The following is a 17,207-nucleotide window of genomic DNA, read 5'->3' as shown; positions in this document are numbered from 1 at the left end:
AATGAGGATGTAATGGCCGGCCCCCCAGCATCCATCTGGGACTGTGAGGTGACCACGGGAACGGGATCCATTCACAGCTGAACCAAAAGCAAAGGGTCTCTGACACCACTGAGACACTACACCAGCCCTTTTAAGTGAAAGAGAAATAAACTTCTATTTTGGTTAAGCCGCTTATTTCTGTGTTTTCTGAATTGCGACGCGGAACCTAATCCTAACTGATACACTCGCGTGCGTTTATTCATTCTGAAATGAACCAGCAACAACGAAAGAATGGAACTGAGTGTGTGATTCCGGGTTGGATCCTCCGTACCCTTCTGCACGGGACGCCGAATGGCCAGTCCGCCCCAGAAAGGCCCAGAGGAGCCGGACTTTGAGATTAGGAATAAGTGGGGTCTACATCCTCGTGAGAACAGGCGCCCTACGAGAGCTCTGTGAAGGCCCAGGTGTCCTGGAGGGAGTGGCTGCCCCTCTCCGGGCCTCGCCAACCTCCTGGTTCCCCCGGCAGCTAACAGTCCTGCTGGGCCTTCCAGGAAAGGTGGGCATGAGGCTCTAAGTCAGAGTGATGCTGGCCGCAGGCCCCGGGGGTGTGTGGAAAATTAGGCAACCGTCTTCTTACAGGCTGGCGGCGTCTCTGGGTTCCACCAGCGCCGACACCACTCACACCGGCTACTTCCAAAAGAGACTCCTACCCTCTGATTTAAAACACCCTCCCAGCCTCATCAACACTGCCCCCCAACGTCATCAATATCACAGTGGGTTAGGCTTTGCTCTTCCCGTAAAGGCAGGCGGGATGAACCCCCACGCCCAGGAGGGAGAATGGAAAGTGCCCCCAAAGACAGGCGGAGAATGAAAGGCAAACTGCCCAGACTGGCCTCATTTTTGCCGAGGGCCAACGGCAGGTCGGGCTCAAACCCAGGCAGCTCGAAGCAAGTGAGTGCAACTCGTGAGACGTGTGCTGACTGTGTAGGCCATCAGTCAGGGCCCTTTCTGTCCCAAGTGACAGACATTGCAGGCTATAAAGGGGAATGCACTGGCTTGCGTAAATGAACAGTCCATGGATGGCTCCCAGTTCCCTCCTAAAGTCCTGACCAGACACTCTGACTGGACAGCGTGGCTCCTGGGCCCAACGGGAACCAATCAGTGTGGCCAGGGGACAAACAAGCCTCAAACTGGCTCAGGCTGGGGTCACGGGCTCCTCTGGACTCAGAGCAGTCACTTTCCTGCGGGACTTATCAGAGACTTTCCATGAAGACGTGGGCAAAGACACGTGGTGTTTCCTAGATTGCTTTGAATCTGGCTGAACGATCACCAGATCTGTCGTACCGGGACTGTGGTTAGATGGGCTTGAGCAGCGGCTGCCTCCCTGAGACAGAGCACAAGTTCTCAGTTTGCTCCAATCCCCACCATTCCCTAATGTGTAGCCCCCAGCCCGCCTCCCTGTAGACACTGAAGTTTGAAATCTGCTTGTGATTGGATAAGTCCCAAATGCAAAGATGTGAAGCACACTATGAGAGAAATCAAATAGCCTTCCAACATTTTTTTAATGTTTATTTTTGAGAGAGAGAGAGAGAGAGAGAGAGAGAGAGAGAGAGAGAGAGTGGGGCGGGGGCAGAGAGAGGGGGAGACACAGAATCGGAAGCAGGCTCCAGGCTCCGAGCTGTCGGCGCAGAGCCCGACGCGGGGCTCAAACTCACGGACCGCGAGATCATGACCTGAGCCGAAGTCGGCCGCTCAACAACCCACTGAGCCACCCAGGTGGCCCTCAAATAGCCTTCAACTAACGGCAACACTCCCTCATAAATACCTGAGTGTGTGCCCTCGCCCACATGCACACACACGTGGACCCAAACACGCAGGGGCACACACCAGCGCACGCAGACGACCTGGGACACAAAGCCAGCCTGAGCCGTCACGTCCCCAGCACGGGGGTCAGGTCTTGCCCTGCAGGTGCTGGGGCATGTGCCCCGCCCTGCATGGGCTCCCGCTGGGGCTGGAGGAGGGGGATGTGTGTCTGCATGTATGACTCTGGTCCCCCCCTCCTCACATCCCGCCTCGTCTGGGTTCCAAGCCCCTGTGTCACCCCGGATTAAGGCTGGAACAAAGGACCAGATGGAGGGGAGGCATCGGGAAGCAGGGTGCCGGAGTCAGGCCGGCCAGGGGGCAGAGGAAGCCTCAGCTACTAGAACACACAGGGGGCCAAAGGGGCCCTGTGCCCCGCGCGGGGGCCCCGGTGGCGGCGGGGAGGCGGCGTGTACCCAGGGCAGGTACACGCACCTGGCGGCGGCCCCGTTTGCTGCGCTCTCTGCACAGCCCTGGACAAACAAAACACAGAGAAGCTCCCGCTGCCAGGACCCTCCTCCAGGCTCCCCGTCTCCCCCCCGCAGCGGTCCGCGAGGGCACAGACAGATGGTGAGAGTCCCCGTGCCCGGTGCCCGTCCCGCTACACCCCCTCCCTGCGCCTCCACCCTGCCCTTGGCATTCCCGGGGTGTCAACCAGGAAGGGCTAAAGTAAGGTCGCTGCCGGGCGTTATCTGAGCGGGGCCACGGGCCCCTCGGCGTCTTATCTCTGTCTCGCCAGGACCTGTAGGGGAGCAAACAGCAGCTGACAAGTCTCCCAGGGGTGCGGCCGCGGCCCAGGCCTGACTGGGAGATAGGGCACCTGGGACTGAGGTGCGCCCTGCCCCTCGCCTGGACCAGCACAGGGCGGCGGGGAGAGCATCGCTGGCTGAAGCAATCCCGTGGGGCTTCTGGGAGGAGGCTGCCCTGCCGATGCGCTTTGAAAGCACGTAGGATTTAGAAGCACGGAGAAGCGTGAGAGCAGGAGCAGTCACACACACGCGCCTCGGGGGTTTACGCAGCGGGGTTCTGGTCGGGCTGTGTGGCCTGGAGGAAGCGCTCAACTTCTCTGTGCCTCAGTTTCCTCGTTTGCAAAAATGAAGGTAATGGTATCCACCACGTGGGTGATTGCGGGATTCAATGACTGCTAAGGCCCCTTTGCACACAGTAAGTACTCAGGACACGAATAAACTCTGGCCCCCCGCGCACCCTCGTTGCTGGGGAGCACGCTCAGGAGGTAGTAAGAACCAACATTGATTGAAATAGGCCAGGCCCATAGCAAGAATCCGCAAACCACCCATTTTGCAGATTAGGACACTGAGGCTCTGAAGCCGGGCAGTGCTTGCTCAATGAGGAGGAACAGGGCCGGGCTCGGTTCTGGCTGAATCCACAGCCGGGGCTCTCCGCGCCCCCTCTGTTCCAGGGAGCTCACACCGTAGGGTTCCCAGGAAACACCGCAGGGCCCAGTGGCTTCTGGAGGGGCAACTCTGGCCATCGAGGGCAACGCCAGGGTCAAAGAGAGAATGGGACACAGGCAGAGGGAGGTCACGGCAGGTCTCAAATTCTCTTGCGGGAAGGAGGAGGTTCCTGGAAGGGGGAAGCGCTTGGGCAAAGGAAAAGAGGCGGGAAGCCAGCACACTGGTGCAACTTTGAAGCCCAGAGAAGGGAGAGCACTTGCCCAAGCACACGCAGCCCTCCTGAGGCAGCCGGGGGGACTCCGTGGGAGGGGAGCCAGGGGCTGTTGCCAGCTGGACCCCACACCCTCGGAGCCTTGTTTCCAGCAGGGTCGTGAGGGTGGGATAGGGCTTCCCGATGCCAAGACCTCATGGGCTCCGGCCATCTGTGGGACCTCAGCACCCCTAGCTGGGGTGAAGGCCCCTGAGGGGCAGAGCCCAGGGAGGCTGGAGGGGCGGGTCCGGCCTTCCCAGCCCAGAGCCAGGCTTCCCCATCAGAGACGCTTTGCTGCCCCCTGGTGGCTCCAAAAGATTCTAATTTCCCTTCCTAAGGGATGCTTCCCACAGGTCAGATCAGCACCCACCCTCCTTGTGACCCGCAGCTGTATCCAAACCAACCTGGAGGTCCTCCCTCCTTCCCCAATGTCCCGCCACCACCGACCTGCACACAAAGGTGTCATATTGAAAATCACAGGGTTTGAGCCTGGCTGGGCCGCACTCCAGCTATGACCTTGAGTGGGTTCGGTCACCTTCCTGTGCCTCAGTTTCCCCATCTTTAGAACGGGGGTGATAATAATGGTTTCTGCTTCATAAGGACCTTTGTGAACATTAAAGAAGCAAATGCATAGAGAGCACTTGGTAAAGGGACGTCTGGGTGGCTCAGTCAGTTGAGCGTCCGCCTTCAGCTCAGGTCATGGTCTCACAATCCGTGGGTTTGAGCCCCGCATCGGGCTCTGTGCTGACAGCTCAGGGCCTGGAGCCTGCTTCGGATTCTGGGTCTCCCTCTCTCTCTCTGCCTCTCACTCACTCACACTCTGTCTCTGTCCCTCAAAAATGAATAAAGGTTAAAACTTTTTGTTTTTAACAAAAAGCACTCGGTAAAGACTGGTGATATTGTCCTTGCCTACCCAGGCCTGAGGTCCCCCTCCTCCCGAGCGGGTCCCCCAGGGAGGAAAGCCCTGAGGGGGTTCCGCATGACGGGATTCCCTTAGAGACCCAAGTTTTGCGTCCTTGCTATTATCGCCCACGCCATGTGATGTAGAAAGAGGTGCCTCACTGCAGAGCCAGCCTCGAGGAGAGACCGGATTAGCTGGAATTACAAATTCAACTCAGAAAGTGTTTATTGGCCAGGGCTGCGGGGAGTCACAGGGAGCAGGAGGGCTTCCTGTAGGAGGCGGCTGCACCATCCATGAGCCCAGAGGCCCTTCGGCCACCTGTGGGTGTGTCCGTCCGGAGGAGGGGCCCTCAGCTCTGACCCAGCTGGGCTTTCAGGGCCTGCAGCCCTTGACTGTTGATGTTGTTGCCTCCACACACAATGACCACGACCGAGGCCAGGGAGGGGCTCAGGCGGCCCTCAGCCTGGAGCCTCCCCAGGAGGCCTGAGTAGATGACAGCCAGAGCTGCCCCGCAGGCAGGCTCCACCAGCATGCGCTCGTCGTCTGCCCGGAGGAGGGGACGGGGGTGGATGAGAAGAGAGAAAGGGAGGAGGAACCAGTCAGTGCTCAGGAGGCTCTGGGCACTGCAAATCCATGAAGTCGGCCAGCCAGCCATCTCGTAATCCATCATTTGCCTGACCCCCCTCTCCATCCATCAATCTGACCGTCTATCCATCCATCCATCCACCTTTCATCTATCTATCCATCCATCCATCCCTCTATCCATCACGGGACTGTCTGTCTGTCCATCCATCAGCGTATCCATCAGTCAACGGATCCATCCATCTATCCATCCATTCATCCATCATCCCCTCTCCATCACGGGACTGTCTGTCTGTCCATCCATTAGTGTATCTATCAATCAATGTACCCATCCATCCATCCGTCCGTCCATCTATCCATCCATGCATTCATCCATCCATCCCCCTATCCATCATTGGACTGTCTGTCCATCCGTCAATGTGTCCATTAATCAACGTGTCCATCCATCCATCTATCCACCCACCCACCCATCCAGCCATTATCTACCTTTCCACTCACTCATACATTCACCCATTCATTCAACAAATATTTATTGAGGGCCCACTCCCTGCCAGGCCCTATGCTAGGAAGGCTCTGGGGACACAACAGTACACAGGACACAGCAGGCCCCACCCTCACGGGGGCTACATCTAGTGCTATGGATGAATAAGGACCAGGCAGGTATGAACAGACAAACTGGTGCCTGGGACGTCTCTAACCCCGGCAGGATGTGGGTGGGAGACCGGAGGAGGCTGCCCGGAGCAGGTGCCATGATGACTGAGTAGCCCTGAGTCACACGAAATCGACAGGGGCCAGGGATGGGCGGCCGGAAGAAGGTACACATGGAAGCCTGGAGGCTAGAGACGGCCCGGCACACGCCTCTTCCATGCACTCAACGTGCAGTTATTTGGTAAGCACCGCATGCCCAGCCCCGTGGCAGGCACTGAGGATACAGACAAGAGAGAACACGCTACCTCTAGGGGCCCAGGGACCTCATGAGTCTCCGAGCCTGGGGAGGGAGGGCAAGGCTCACTCACCCAGGAACTTCTGCACAGCACTCACGGCCTGGGCATCGTCCACTACCTCAGAGAAGATCTCCAGCTCCTTTGTGCACTCCAGGGCCCTCCTGGCCACAGTCTTGGCACCCAGGCTCTTGGCCACACTGCAGGAGGGGGCAGGCAGGACAGGGAGCGCAGGGGTGTGGGGAAGAGCTGGTGAATCCTCGGACCTCCGCCTTCGCGGACCCAGCTCTCCAAGCCCCAGGGCCCCCTCCCATCCAGCCATGAGCCGCGGCTCAGCCCTGTAAGAGGCCAGCACAGCACTGGCCCAGAGGACGTGCTCAACGATCGGGTGTCCCACGAATGGTGGACAAATGCACCTCACTCCCTCCCACTCGATAACCATGAGTGTGCCCTTCCTTTGCACGGACCCCAGAAACCCAAGCACAGAAATGGGTTGGGTTTTTTTGTGCATCTTATTCATTAATAACTATTTATCACGTCTGCACGATAACTAATACTTGCTGAGTATCTGCAGGGTGATAGATGCATTTTCTCTTTCAATTCTCATGATCACCCCTTGAGTTAGAAATTTATGAACTCATGGGGCGCCTGGGGGGCTCAGTCGGTTGAGTGTCCGACTTCGGCTTGGGTCATGATCTCACGGCTCGTGAGTTCGAGCCCCACGTCAGGCTCTGTGTTGCCAGCTCGGAGCCTGGAGCCCGCTTTGGATTCTGCGTCTCCCTCTCTCTCTGCCCCTTCCCCTCTTGCACTCAGTCTCTTGCTCGCAAAAATAAATGAACATTAAAAAAAATTGTTTAAAGAAAGAAATTTATGAACTCCCTTTTACAGAGAGGAAATTGAGGCTCAGGGGGAATAAGTAACTGATTCCAGGGCATGCAGTGAGTCAGTAGCAGAACGTGGATTCAAATCCAGGCAGTCTGGCTCCAAGGTCCTTGCTTCTTATCTCTGTGCTTGGGATCACCTACCTGCTGGCACTTTCCCGAGCTGGGCAGTTTGCCTCAGGCCCAGGAGAGACTTTGCCGAGTCCATCACAGCTGGGTCTGCGTCCCGAGGGGCCCAGAGCATAGACTCGGGAGCCAGGCTGCCTGGTTTGAAACCTTGGCTCTGAGCTAGCAGTGTGACCTTGGGAAAGTCACTTCACCTCTCTGAGCCTCAGTATCCTCAATCCGAAAAATGCAGATAATCATGAGATTGTCCTGGGGACGGACTTCGAACATTTCAAGGGCCTAGAAGAGAGCCTGGCATTTCACTAAATGTGAGTTCTACAGAAGGCTTAGTGGTGGTTATTATCATTGCCATTGCCAAGAATAAAGCCAACAGCAACAAGAGAGAAGTGGTCTCATAACTACAAAGACCCACTAGTGGTTGCCAGAGGGGAGGGGGCTGGGGGGATGGGCGAAACAGGCGAAGAAGAGGAAGAGGTACAAACTTCCAGTTACGAAACTAACAAGCCAAGGGGATGAAGAGGACAGCATGGGGAACCGAGTCAACGATATGGTAATAGCTTTGTGTGGTGACAGATGGCGACAACACTCATGGCGGCCAGCGCAGCGTGATGTATAGGCTTCCCGGGTCGCTACGAGGTACGCCGGAAATGAATAGAGTATTATAGGTCAACTATATGCTGGGTGGCAACTGCCTGGCTGAGCCACGGAGGATTTCATCAATGCAAGAAGGGCTGGTATTTCAGGTGGAAAGGACAAGAAAGGCTCAGAGATTAGAGGCACAAATAATTTCCAGGAAAAAAGCAGTACAGAGATGCTGGAGGGTGGGTGGGGCCAGAAAGGAGGAGAGACGGTAACCAGAAAGACAAGAAGGAGACTCATATATCCGGATAGAATTCTCCTTTTTTTTTAATTTAATTTAATTTTTTCAATTTTTCTAATGTTTATTTATTCTTGAGAGAGAGATCACAAGCCAGGGAGGGACAGAGGGAGAGGGAGACACAGAATCTGAAGCGGGCTCCAGGCTCCGAGCTGTCAGTCAACACAGAGCCCAATTCAGGACTCGAACTCACGAACTGCGAGATCCTGACCTGAGCTGAAGTCGGACATTTAACTGACTGACCCACCCAGGCATTCCTAATTTATTTTTTTAAGTATTTTTTATGTTTATTTATTTTTGAGAGAAAGAGAGAGAGAACCAGGCTCCATGCTGTGCCAGCAGCTCAGATCCTGAAGTGAGGCTCGAACTCACAGACCATGAGATCATGACCTGAGCCAAAGTCAGATGTTTAACTGACCGAGCCATGTAGGTGCCCCCAGATAGAGTTCTTGAGGTAAGGACTGAGTTGTTTCTCTAACTGGCCACCCAGAACCTTGTACACAATAGGTGCTTAATAAAGATGACTTAGGGGGCGCCTGGGTGGCTCAGTCAGTTAAGTGCCTGACTCTTGATCCCAGCTCAGGTCATGATCTCACAGTTCATGAATTCAAGCCCTGCATCAGGCTCTATGCTGAGGTGCGGAGCCTGTTTGGGATTCTCTCTCTCTCCTTCTCTCTGACCTTCCCCAGCTTGTGCTCGCTCTCACTCTCTCTCTCTCTCTTCCTCTCAAAACAAATAAATTTTATATATAAATAAATTATATATATACATATATATGTACAAATACATATACATATACAAATTCACTCATTCATTTCACAAACATTTGTTGAGCACCTACTGTGTATGCCAGGCACATTTTACTTGTGTAACTATGCATGCACAAGGGGAAAACAAAGACTGGGAAAATGTAGCCCATTGTTCATCTTTGGATGGTGGGATTGAAGGTGCCGTTTTGTTTTCTGTTGTTTATTGCTTGCCTACATTTTCTAACTTACCTGCAACACACTTAAACTTCCTTTTTAACGGTACATACCAATGAAACTTGTTTCATTAATTCATGAAACTTAAACAAATCATATCCTTCATCTCCTTGTTTGGCATCACCTTCTAAGTGAGATCCACATTTCCATGGTCGGGGTCACCAGGTGAAGTAGAACCTCTCATGTACACCCTGCCTCCACCGGTTGGGACTGAGAAGCCCAGTGACACTAACACCCCCATCCTCCAGCCCCCCACAAATGCCCCCAGCCCACACCTACCTGGTGATGTCTGGCAGTGTGACTAGCTTGCCTGCCTTGATGGCTGCATTGAAACAGTGTGCCCCTTGGGTCTCTGCTGTGATGATGGGCACATGCTGCCAGCCCACCTCTATGAGGCCAGCTGCCACCCCAGCTAGGAGCCCTCCACCGCCTACTGCCAGCACCAGGGCCCCCGGTGGGGTCCCCAGTGCTGCCTTCAGCTCTCGCACCAGGCTGGCATGGCCTTCCCTGGGGGAAGGAGGAAGCAGGTTGAGTAAGGTCTCCCCACATATACACAAACTCTCCTCCATTCCCAAAGGCTCACATATACACAAACTCTCCTCATCACCACCCCAATCCCCACCCGCATCAAGGGGAGAGGAGACCCAGGAACACTTAGTTCACTCAGCTTTCATTCATTCAATTTATTCATTCACTCATTCTTTCCAGGCACGTTCTCAGACACTGTCCCGTTTAATCCCCTCCACAACCTTGGAAATGGGTAGTTAGTGTGTGCTTAAGAGGAGACCAGCATGTCACTTGGAACCAGCTGACTCAAGTTCTGGGCCTGGGACCCAATGTCTTGGCCACGTACTAGCTGTGTGATCTCAGGCAAGTTCCTTGACCCCTCTGTGCCTGTGAAATGGGCATAAAACACTCACCTCTAGGGCTTTGGGGAGGATCAAATGATTAAATGCATCCCAAAGTGCACGCCATAAACAGGATTTGTTATTAACATTTCCATTTTATACATGTGGAAACTGAGGCATGGGGTGGTGAGATACTTTGCCGAGTCCCACAACTTGCAAGTGACAGAAACAGGGCCTGAACCCCAGTGTGCCTGGCTTCCAAGCATCTTCTCCTTTCTAGGCCTCAGTTTTCCCTTCTGTACATTGGGAAGACACCAACGCAACAAGGGTCTGGGCTCTAAGCTCTATGAGGGAGGGACAGCAACCTTACCAGATCAGGGGGTGGTCAAACGGAGGGACGTTCACCCAACCATCCCTCTTGGCCAACTCTTGTGCCTTCAGGCTGGCCTCGTCCCAGACCTAGAGACAAATCGAGGGTCTCAGAAGGCCCAGGCATCAGACCACTCGGAGGCTGGAGCAGAGCCTGAGGTCTCCTGGATGGCCCCAGTCCCGTGCCGGGGGACACAGAGAAAGCAAAGAAATAGTCTCTTTCCACAAGGAATTTCTAATCTAACCAAAGAGATGGGCCTCATTCTCTTGAGTTATTGAAACAAAAATGAGATTCAAAACCATGTGGCCCTTGACTCACCTGGAGGAGCTGCCTCCTCACAGGCTTCCTGCCTCCTGTCCGTTGCCCGAGTAAGGGTCCCATCGTGTCCCTCCCCTGCTCAAAATCCTCTAATGGCTCCCCATTGCCCTCAGATGAAAACCTGTGCCAGCCTGACCCTCAAGCCACCCTGCTGCTGAGGCGGCCATCCCCACCCCCACTCTTGGGCCTCACCTGTCATCCCCCCCCCCCCGCCGGGGAATGGAATGCACCATGCTCATCCCCATCCATGCCTTTCCCTCACTCCTTCTTCTGCTCATGACCCCCTTTCTCCAATGGGAGGACTTGTATTTCCCTCTCAAGACCCAACCCAGGGGACCCTTCTTGGGGAGACTTTCCTGGGTCATCTCCCCAAATCTGAGGCACAGCCTGGTGGTAGTTTGAACCATTGCCCAGTTCCTTCCCTCCATTACATTCACACATCATGCTTTTGCCACGTGACCACTGTTCTTCCCACTAGAGAGGGCAGAGGACATTCTTCACCACCAATTGATGTAGGTCCCAGTGTGGAACTTGCTTTGGCCAATGCCATGTGACAGAAGCGACAGCACAACAGTTCTGAGCCACGGCCTTGAGAGGCACTCTGCTCTCACTCTTCCTGACATTCACCTTGAGAAGAACAAGTCCCAGGTGGCCACTGGTCAAGACGGATGAGGGGCACGCGTGCAGACCTTAACCCCGTCTGCAGCCTGAAGCAGAGCCACCCTGGCCCACGCACAGGCCCATGAGCAAGACAGATCATGTTTCTCATAAGCTCCTGATATGTGGGGGCTGTTTGTTACGCAGCATTATCTAGCAGCAATCACTGATTAAAACGATATATCTTCTCTGTTCTTCCTCAGGGCCCTGTGCTTCCCATCAGAACACTTACCACATTCTCTTGTCACCATCTGCTTATCTGTGTGTCTCCCCAACATCGGGGAGTTTTGCAAGAGTAGAGACCATGGCTTACTATCTCTATATCGCTGGCTCTAACATACTACAGGCACATAGTAGAAGTTCAATGAATATTGGATGGATGGATGGATGGATGGATGGGAGGGAGGGAGGAAGGAAGGGACAAAGAGAGGGAAGGTGATGAGGGATGGATGGATAAATGGATGGATGGATGGATGGATAGGAGGGAGGGAAAGAGAGTAATGGATGGGAGGATGGTTGAACGGATGAATAACTAGAAGAAAGAAGGAAGAAAGGAAGGAAGGAAACTGGACACTGAATATTTGGACACCAGGTCTCAGGTACCATGGTATGGTTTTTAGTTTTAATTCTGATGCTTTAAAAAATTCTCTTTTCCAAGGATGCTTTTTTTCCTTCTTTCCAGGAAGGTAGAAGGATTACATAGTTGCATCTCTATTTTTTCAGTAGCGAGATGAGCCAGCGATATCCTTGACGGTGGGCCCCTTTCTCACTGGGGTGGTCTCAGAATAAGAAATGATGCCACCGTCATCTTTCTCTACGCTTTTTGTCTCATCAAATGCCAACAATTTTCAGACGAATAAGGCCAAGTGTTAGTGAGGATGTGAGGACACGGGCACACTCCTGGCCCATTAGCTTCCTGTTTCTCCTGGGCCCACACAGGGCAAGTAGAGGTAGGTAGAGGCAGGAAGCACTAGCCCTCAATATACATCATGCCTCGCTCCTGCCCCTCGGCTCAGCCATCCTAAGAGAAGGCTGGGCTCCAGGCCAGCCTTTAAAAATGTGTGTGGATGGGGGGGGGGGGAGATACCAACTCTTAGGGGTGAGTGGAGGGTAAAGGGGAACAGCCCACTCCATCCGGCTTCTCCTTCCTGGGGTCCTTACCTTTCCAGCCAGCTGGACTTCAGCCCCCTCCCCCTGCAGCCTCCTCACCACGTGCGGGGAGGTGCCCTCAGGGAGCACAATGGTGGCAGGGATGCCCAGCTTCCGAGCGGCATAAGCAGCAGCAAAGCCTGCGTTGCCCCCTGTGGAAGAAGTGGAAGGGTGGTCAGCGTGGTTTTAGCTCGTTAACACACTCTCCCCCCTCCCCCCTACTTCCCTTTGTGAGCCACTCCTTCCCCACGCTCATATGCCCCACCTTCTGTCCTCTTTCTGGTCCCAGAGGTGGATATGTGACCTAGAATGAGTCAATCAGAGAACTCAGTCCCCTAACCTGTGACTGTTTCACGGATGAGGACATGACCCAAGATGGGTGCAAAAGACCAATTCATGGGTTGAGGAGAACCAGCCAGAAGGGGTGCTCCCTTTTCACTAGGGCTCCTGATGGCCATCTTGCTGCTCTGAGGTCTGCGTGAGATTAAAGCTAGTACAGAGGAAAGACAAGCCAAGAGAAGGAGAAATAGAAAGGGGGGCTCCTGGATCCAGCTGTACCTGAAGGCCACTTATCCCAAGAATTTTCCATTCTTGGAACCTGTAGCTTAAGCCTGTATAAATTGGGTTTTGGTCACTTCTGCCATAAGTCCTGAATGACGGGAAGAGGGCGGGCAGAGGACAGTGGCCACCTGACCATGACCTTGATGAGGCGGGGCCTTCGGGAGGAGGCTGATCCCCGGACATCTACTGCTGCTGCTCCAGCTCTTCCTCCCCCACACCCAGAGCTGAGGACCCATCCCTGAGGGTCACCTGAGGAGCACACCAAGTGTCTGCATCCCCTCTTGACCGCCTGGGAAGAGAAGGAATGAGCTTAGGGGCTGACCCAAGCAGATGTCACAGAGCCCGTGCGGGATGGACTCAGACCGTCCCCAGCCCTCTCCTCACCCCTCGTCCTGCCCCTCCCATCTGTACAAGTCTGCTTCTCCCCTCCTGCCCTTGCCCCCCATCCAGCCGGCATCCATCCCCCGCCTCCTCCTCCTTCCCCTCCGCCTTCACTTCTCTCCTGCCGACACCTCACCTCCTGGCAGAAATGCCCAATGCCCCGGATCTTGAAGGAGCCGGCCGGCTGCACGTTCTCACACTTGAGGAAGACGGTCGTGCCTGCCACCTGGGATAGTGCCCAGCTCTCCAGCAGAGGAGTGACCACATGGAAATGCCCACCCTGAGCACAGTCTGCCAGGGGGCTCTCCATTCCAGCAGCCTGCAGAAGAACGCGACGGTCATAGCCCAGGCTGCTCCAGCAGGAGACCCCTTAACCGGGACAGAGGAGCGAAAGAGGGAGGAGAGCCTCGGCTAGGCCCCTCAGCCCTATCTGGCTGCCGAGCTGTGACACTCCAGGCAACTAGCCGCTCAGTGTCCCCGTCTGGACCACCAGGTTTCACTCTGTAACGGGCGTTGCCCACAGTGCTGGGGATGTAGAACGTGGCCAGTACCTGGGGATGAATGAACGAGAGTAGAATTCATTCATGCATTCACTCATCATTCATTCATTCAAGCAGGCTGCAAAAAAAAAAAAAAAAAAAAAAAGCTTTTCTTGAGCACCTACTATGTGCCAGGCAGTTCCAGGTTTGGCGACCCAGGAGTGCCCAAGTCAGAAGCAGCCTCTGCTTGGCCAGAGCTCACATTCTAGCTGCGGAGACAGGATCGCAAAACGTCAAACAGGGGTGACAGGGGCAGGAGGCAGTATTTTAAATTTTTTTAAATCTATTTATTTTTGAGAGAGAGAGAGAGACAGAATGTGAGCAGGGGAGGGGCAGAGAGAGAGGAGAAACCGAGAATCCCAAGCAGGCTCCCCACTGCCAGCGGTGGCCGGACGTGGAGCTTGAATCCATGAACCGTGAGATCATGGCCAGAGCGGAAATCAAGAGTCGGAGGCTTATCCGACTGAGCCACCCAGGCGTCCCTATTTATCATTATTATTTTTATTACATTTCCCTCCTGTATTATTTCATCTACAAATACTTCAGCACACATCTCTGAAAGTGAAGAACTCTTTTCCAACAAGGTAGCCACATGGTTTCATAACTGTATACGTTTGGACAAACTCACTGAATTCTAACTCAAAGTGGGCTCATTTTATTTTATGGAAATTACACCTCAAGGATGCTAAGGTTTTTTTTAATCATCAAATACCATTATCACTTCTAAATATATTATTAATCATCTCTTATTATCATCAAATACCTGGTGATTGTTCACCTTTCCATCCCTCTCATTAAGCTGGATAAATGGCTGGTTTTGCTGTCAGTGATCTGGGGTTTCTAACAGTTTGAACCAGGATGCAGATCGGATCTGCGCGTGTGCGTTGGTTGAGAGGTCTTTGAATTCTCTTTCGATCTGCAGGTTCTCCAACGGGGATGTTGGAGATGAGGGACAACAGGGAGCCCAGGGAAAAGCATTCCTGCAGAGGGAACAGAGGTGGAAACCCCTTGAGAGAGAAAATGAACTTGGGGAGATTCCAGTGCAGGGATAAGGGGGTTGGGCGCAGGAGGCGAGCAAGGAGGGCTAGGCAGGGACTTCTGGAAGGGCCTACCAGACCACGGGGAGGAACTGGAATGTTCTTCTAATTCTGCTTGCAGTGGGAAGCCATCGGGAGGTTTTGAGCAAAGGCCCCGTTAGTGCAAAAGCGACCCCTCTTTTTCACTGGGGGCAGAAAAGCATTGGGCCAACCCCTGCAGTTCCGCTATTGGCCAGTAGGAGGAGCGCTGCAGCTTTGCCCACCCTCCACCGCCCAGGGGTTCTTGTCCACCCTTACTTAGTCACATTGCACCCCTGCCCTACCAGAGTTCCAGGGCTCCTGCCCCTGGAGTTGACCTGGGGCCCTTGTTGGGATGGCCCTGGGATTCCCTGGTTAGAGCAGAGTCTGAGGCACCTCCACCCAGTTCCATCAGGGGCACTTCTCAAATTGGGCATGGCATTGACGAAGACGGCCCCGTGGATCACCCAAGCTCAGCATCCCTCAGCCTGGGCCTCACCTTGGCCCTGGGCTCTGGGCTGAATCAGAGACCAAAGTTAGAAACCAGCTCTGTCTTCCTAGCTGTGTGACTCCAACAAGTGTCTCAACTTCTCTGTGCCGTATTCTCTTTTGTAAAATGAGACTAATAACAGTCCCCAGACTCGCAGGGCATGGTGTGCATTCACAATAATAATAGCCCCCCTTCGTTGAGCCCCCAGTATATGCCAGACATCAGAGGAGTCCTCTAGAGGCATTACCTCACTGGGGCATTCTCACAAGGCGGGCATGCTTACCCTCACTCTAGCATGTCTGTAGGGCACCCACAAGGTGCAGGCCCTGACCTAGGAATTGGGGAGACCACGGTGAGCAGGACAGACATCTACTCTTGGAGCTGATGGGGGAGATCGGCGATCAACAAATAACTGTATAGACAAACAAAATAATCAGAAATGGTGAAAGTCGCTAGGAGAAAGACACACACCGAGGGAGTCTGAAAGAGAAGAACCCACTGCCAGCCAGGCACTGTGCCGGGAACCTTATATGCCATCTTATATAATCATCGCAACAACCCCGAGGTAGGTTCACCCACTAGCTCCGTTGTACAGACAACGAGACTGAGGCCCAGAGAGGTTAGGTTATCTACCCAAAGTCACACAGCTGGAAATGGCAAGGCCAGGCTTCAGACTCAGGCAGTGCACTTGGGCATCTGTGTTCTTAACACCGTGCCATGCTTTCTCTATTAGATGGCGACGATGGGGACGGTTAGGGTTGTGAGCATTTCATACTAATCGCCAGTTGTCCTTAGGCGCCAAATGCTCCTGGCTCAGTTCCCAGGCCCGCCTAGTACTGTCAGTTACACTATCGGCCCACCAAAGGACGGCAGGCATCAGTCAAATGGACAAGCCTCAAACCGTCAACAGCCTTATCAGGCCCAGATGCCCATAAGGACGCAGGCCTCCCAGACTGAGGTCTGGGGCCAAGGTGAGACCTTGGCCTAGGGACGCGTGGCTCTGACCATATGTGGCAACCACTGGGGCTGAGGTGGGAGCCCCGGGCCCTCTCGGCTGTGGGGCAATGTAGTGGGAAGCCCGGGGCTTGGGTTCAGGTCCCAGCAAGCACGACTTTGGCCACGTCCCTCTTCCTCACTGGGCCTCACCTGCCGCATCTATGAATTAGGGTAACAGTCATCTGCTGTTTCTGCCTCCTTTGTCCCTCAGGCTTTCCCAGAGGCCACCTGGGTGGCATAGCCAAATCCCTGGGACCAGCGCCGGGAAGCTTTGCCTGGCAGGAAGCCCCTCTGGCAAGAAGGGCCTGCTCCCCAGCCATCAGAGTCCCCGGCACCCCGCCTTCTTTTCCAAGGCAGTCCAGACCACAGAGCACCCCGAGTTAAATGAGCGTTCCTGGGAAGGTTTCGCACCCGTACCCTCTCACTTTGTGTCCACTCATCGTGGACTTTGCTCCAGAACCTTCCAGACTATCCTACGCGCACATGCACACACAGCCCCAGGGGCAGCATTCGGGCCCCAGGCCCCATTACCTTCCAGCCGAACAGTCCTCAGACCCAGCTTGGCTCCAGTCTGCGGCCCAGCGGCCAGCCCAGCCGGAGCACCAGCTCTGCCCAGTTTCCTGCAACTTCCTGTAGCCTTGGCCCCTCCTCCCCCATTAAAGGGACACCTCCCCGCCGGAGGAAGAAAGGGGACAAGATTCAACCTTCACTGCCCCGCTGTGCGCTGTCCAGGGTCCCATTGGACAGATGAAGAAATTGAGGCTCAGAGAGGGAGACTCTCTCGGCCAAGGCCACCCAGCTAGACTCTCCTTGGCCGAGGACCAGCTCTCCTGTGACACCGACATCTCCGAATCCTCTTACTCAGGGTCCAGTATCTGCTCTGTGTGCCAAGCCACCATCCCTGGGCCACTGTCAGGTCGGCTTAGGTCAAAGGACAAAGAGACAATTGTTATCTGTCACGCGAGAAGGCCTAATTTTTTTCTGAAGCCCCTCCTCACCTCTAATATTTCACACCCAACACAGGCACCCAAATAATTACTATGGTTCA

General features: G+C 54.4%; 1 protein-coding gene across 7 annotated transcripts; it reads right to left on the bottom strand.

Moving 5' to 3' along the window:
* Window positions 1-4,605: 4,605 nt before the first annotated feature.
* SDSL (serine dehydratase like) lies at window positions 4,606-16,833 on the bottom strand. Of its 7 annotated transcripts, none has more exons than XM_053205887.1 (11): window positions 16,691-16,794; window positions 14,382-14,598; window positions 13,744-13,827; window positions 13,216-13,398; window positions 12,948-12,987; window positions 12,403-12,441; window positions 12,150-12,289; window positions 10,014-10,102; window positions 9,075-9,302; window positions 6,004-6,128; window positions 4,606-4,948 (listed from the first exon to the last, which is right to left on the bottom strand). In XM_053205887.1, exons 4-11 carry the CDS (start codon window positions 13,387-13,389, stop codon window positions 4,755-4,757), a joined length of 1,029 nt encoding a protein of 342 aa, XP_053061862.1. In that variant the 5' UTR covers window positions 13,390-13,398; window positions 13,744-13,827; window positions 14,382-14,598; window positions 16,691-16,794; the 3' UTR covers window positions 4,606-4,754. The 7 variants fall into 7 exon arrangements, with proteins under 7 accessions (XP_053061862.1, XP_053061860.1, XP_026899795.1 ...); XM_053205885.1 differs by having other exon boundaries at window positions 13,216-13,630; window positions 16,691-16,793; XM_027043994.2 differs by lacking the exon at window positions 13,744-13,827.
* Between the last annotated feature and the right edge of the window lie 374 nt (window positions 16,834-17,207).

The sequence above is a fragment of the Acinonyx jubatus genome, chromosome D3 (genome assembly GCF_027475565.1).
Source record: "Acinonyx jubatus isolate Ajub_Pintada_27869175 chromosome D3, VMU_Ajub_asm_v1.0, whole genome shotgun sequence".
Lineage (NCBI taxonomy): Eukaryota > Metazoa > Chordata > Mammalia > Carnivora > Felidae > Acinonyx > Acinonyx jubatus.
Note: the sequence above shows the minus strand (reverse complement) of the source record. Positions and strands in the feature narration are given on the sequence as shown.

Bases quoted from the DNA above. Each gene is read 5' to 3' on its own strand.
- SDSL (XM_027043993.2), bottom strand. From the start codon at position 13,389: ATGGAGAGCCCCCTGGCAGACTGTGCTCAGGGTGGGCATTTCCATGTG. The intron at 12,442-12,947 runs GTGACCCTCAGG...GACTCATTCTAG, and splicing joins ACACTTGGTGTGCTCCTCAG to GTCACATATCCACCTCTGGG. The intron at 12,290-12,402 runs GTGGGGCATATG...CTTCTTCCACAG, and splicing joins GACCAGAAAGAGGACAGAAG to GGGGCAACGCAGGCTTTGCT.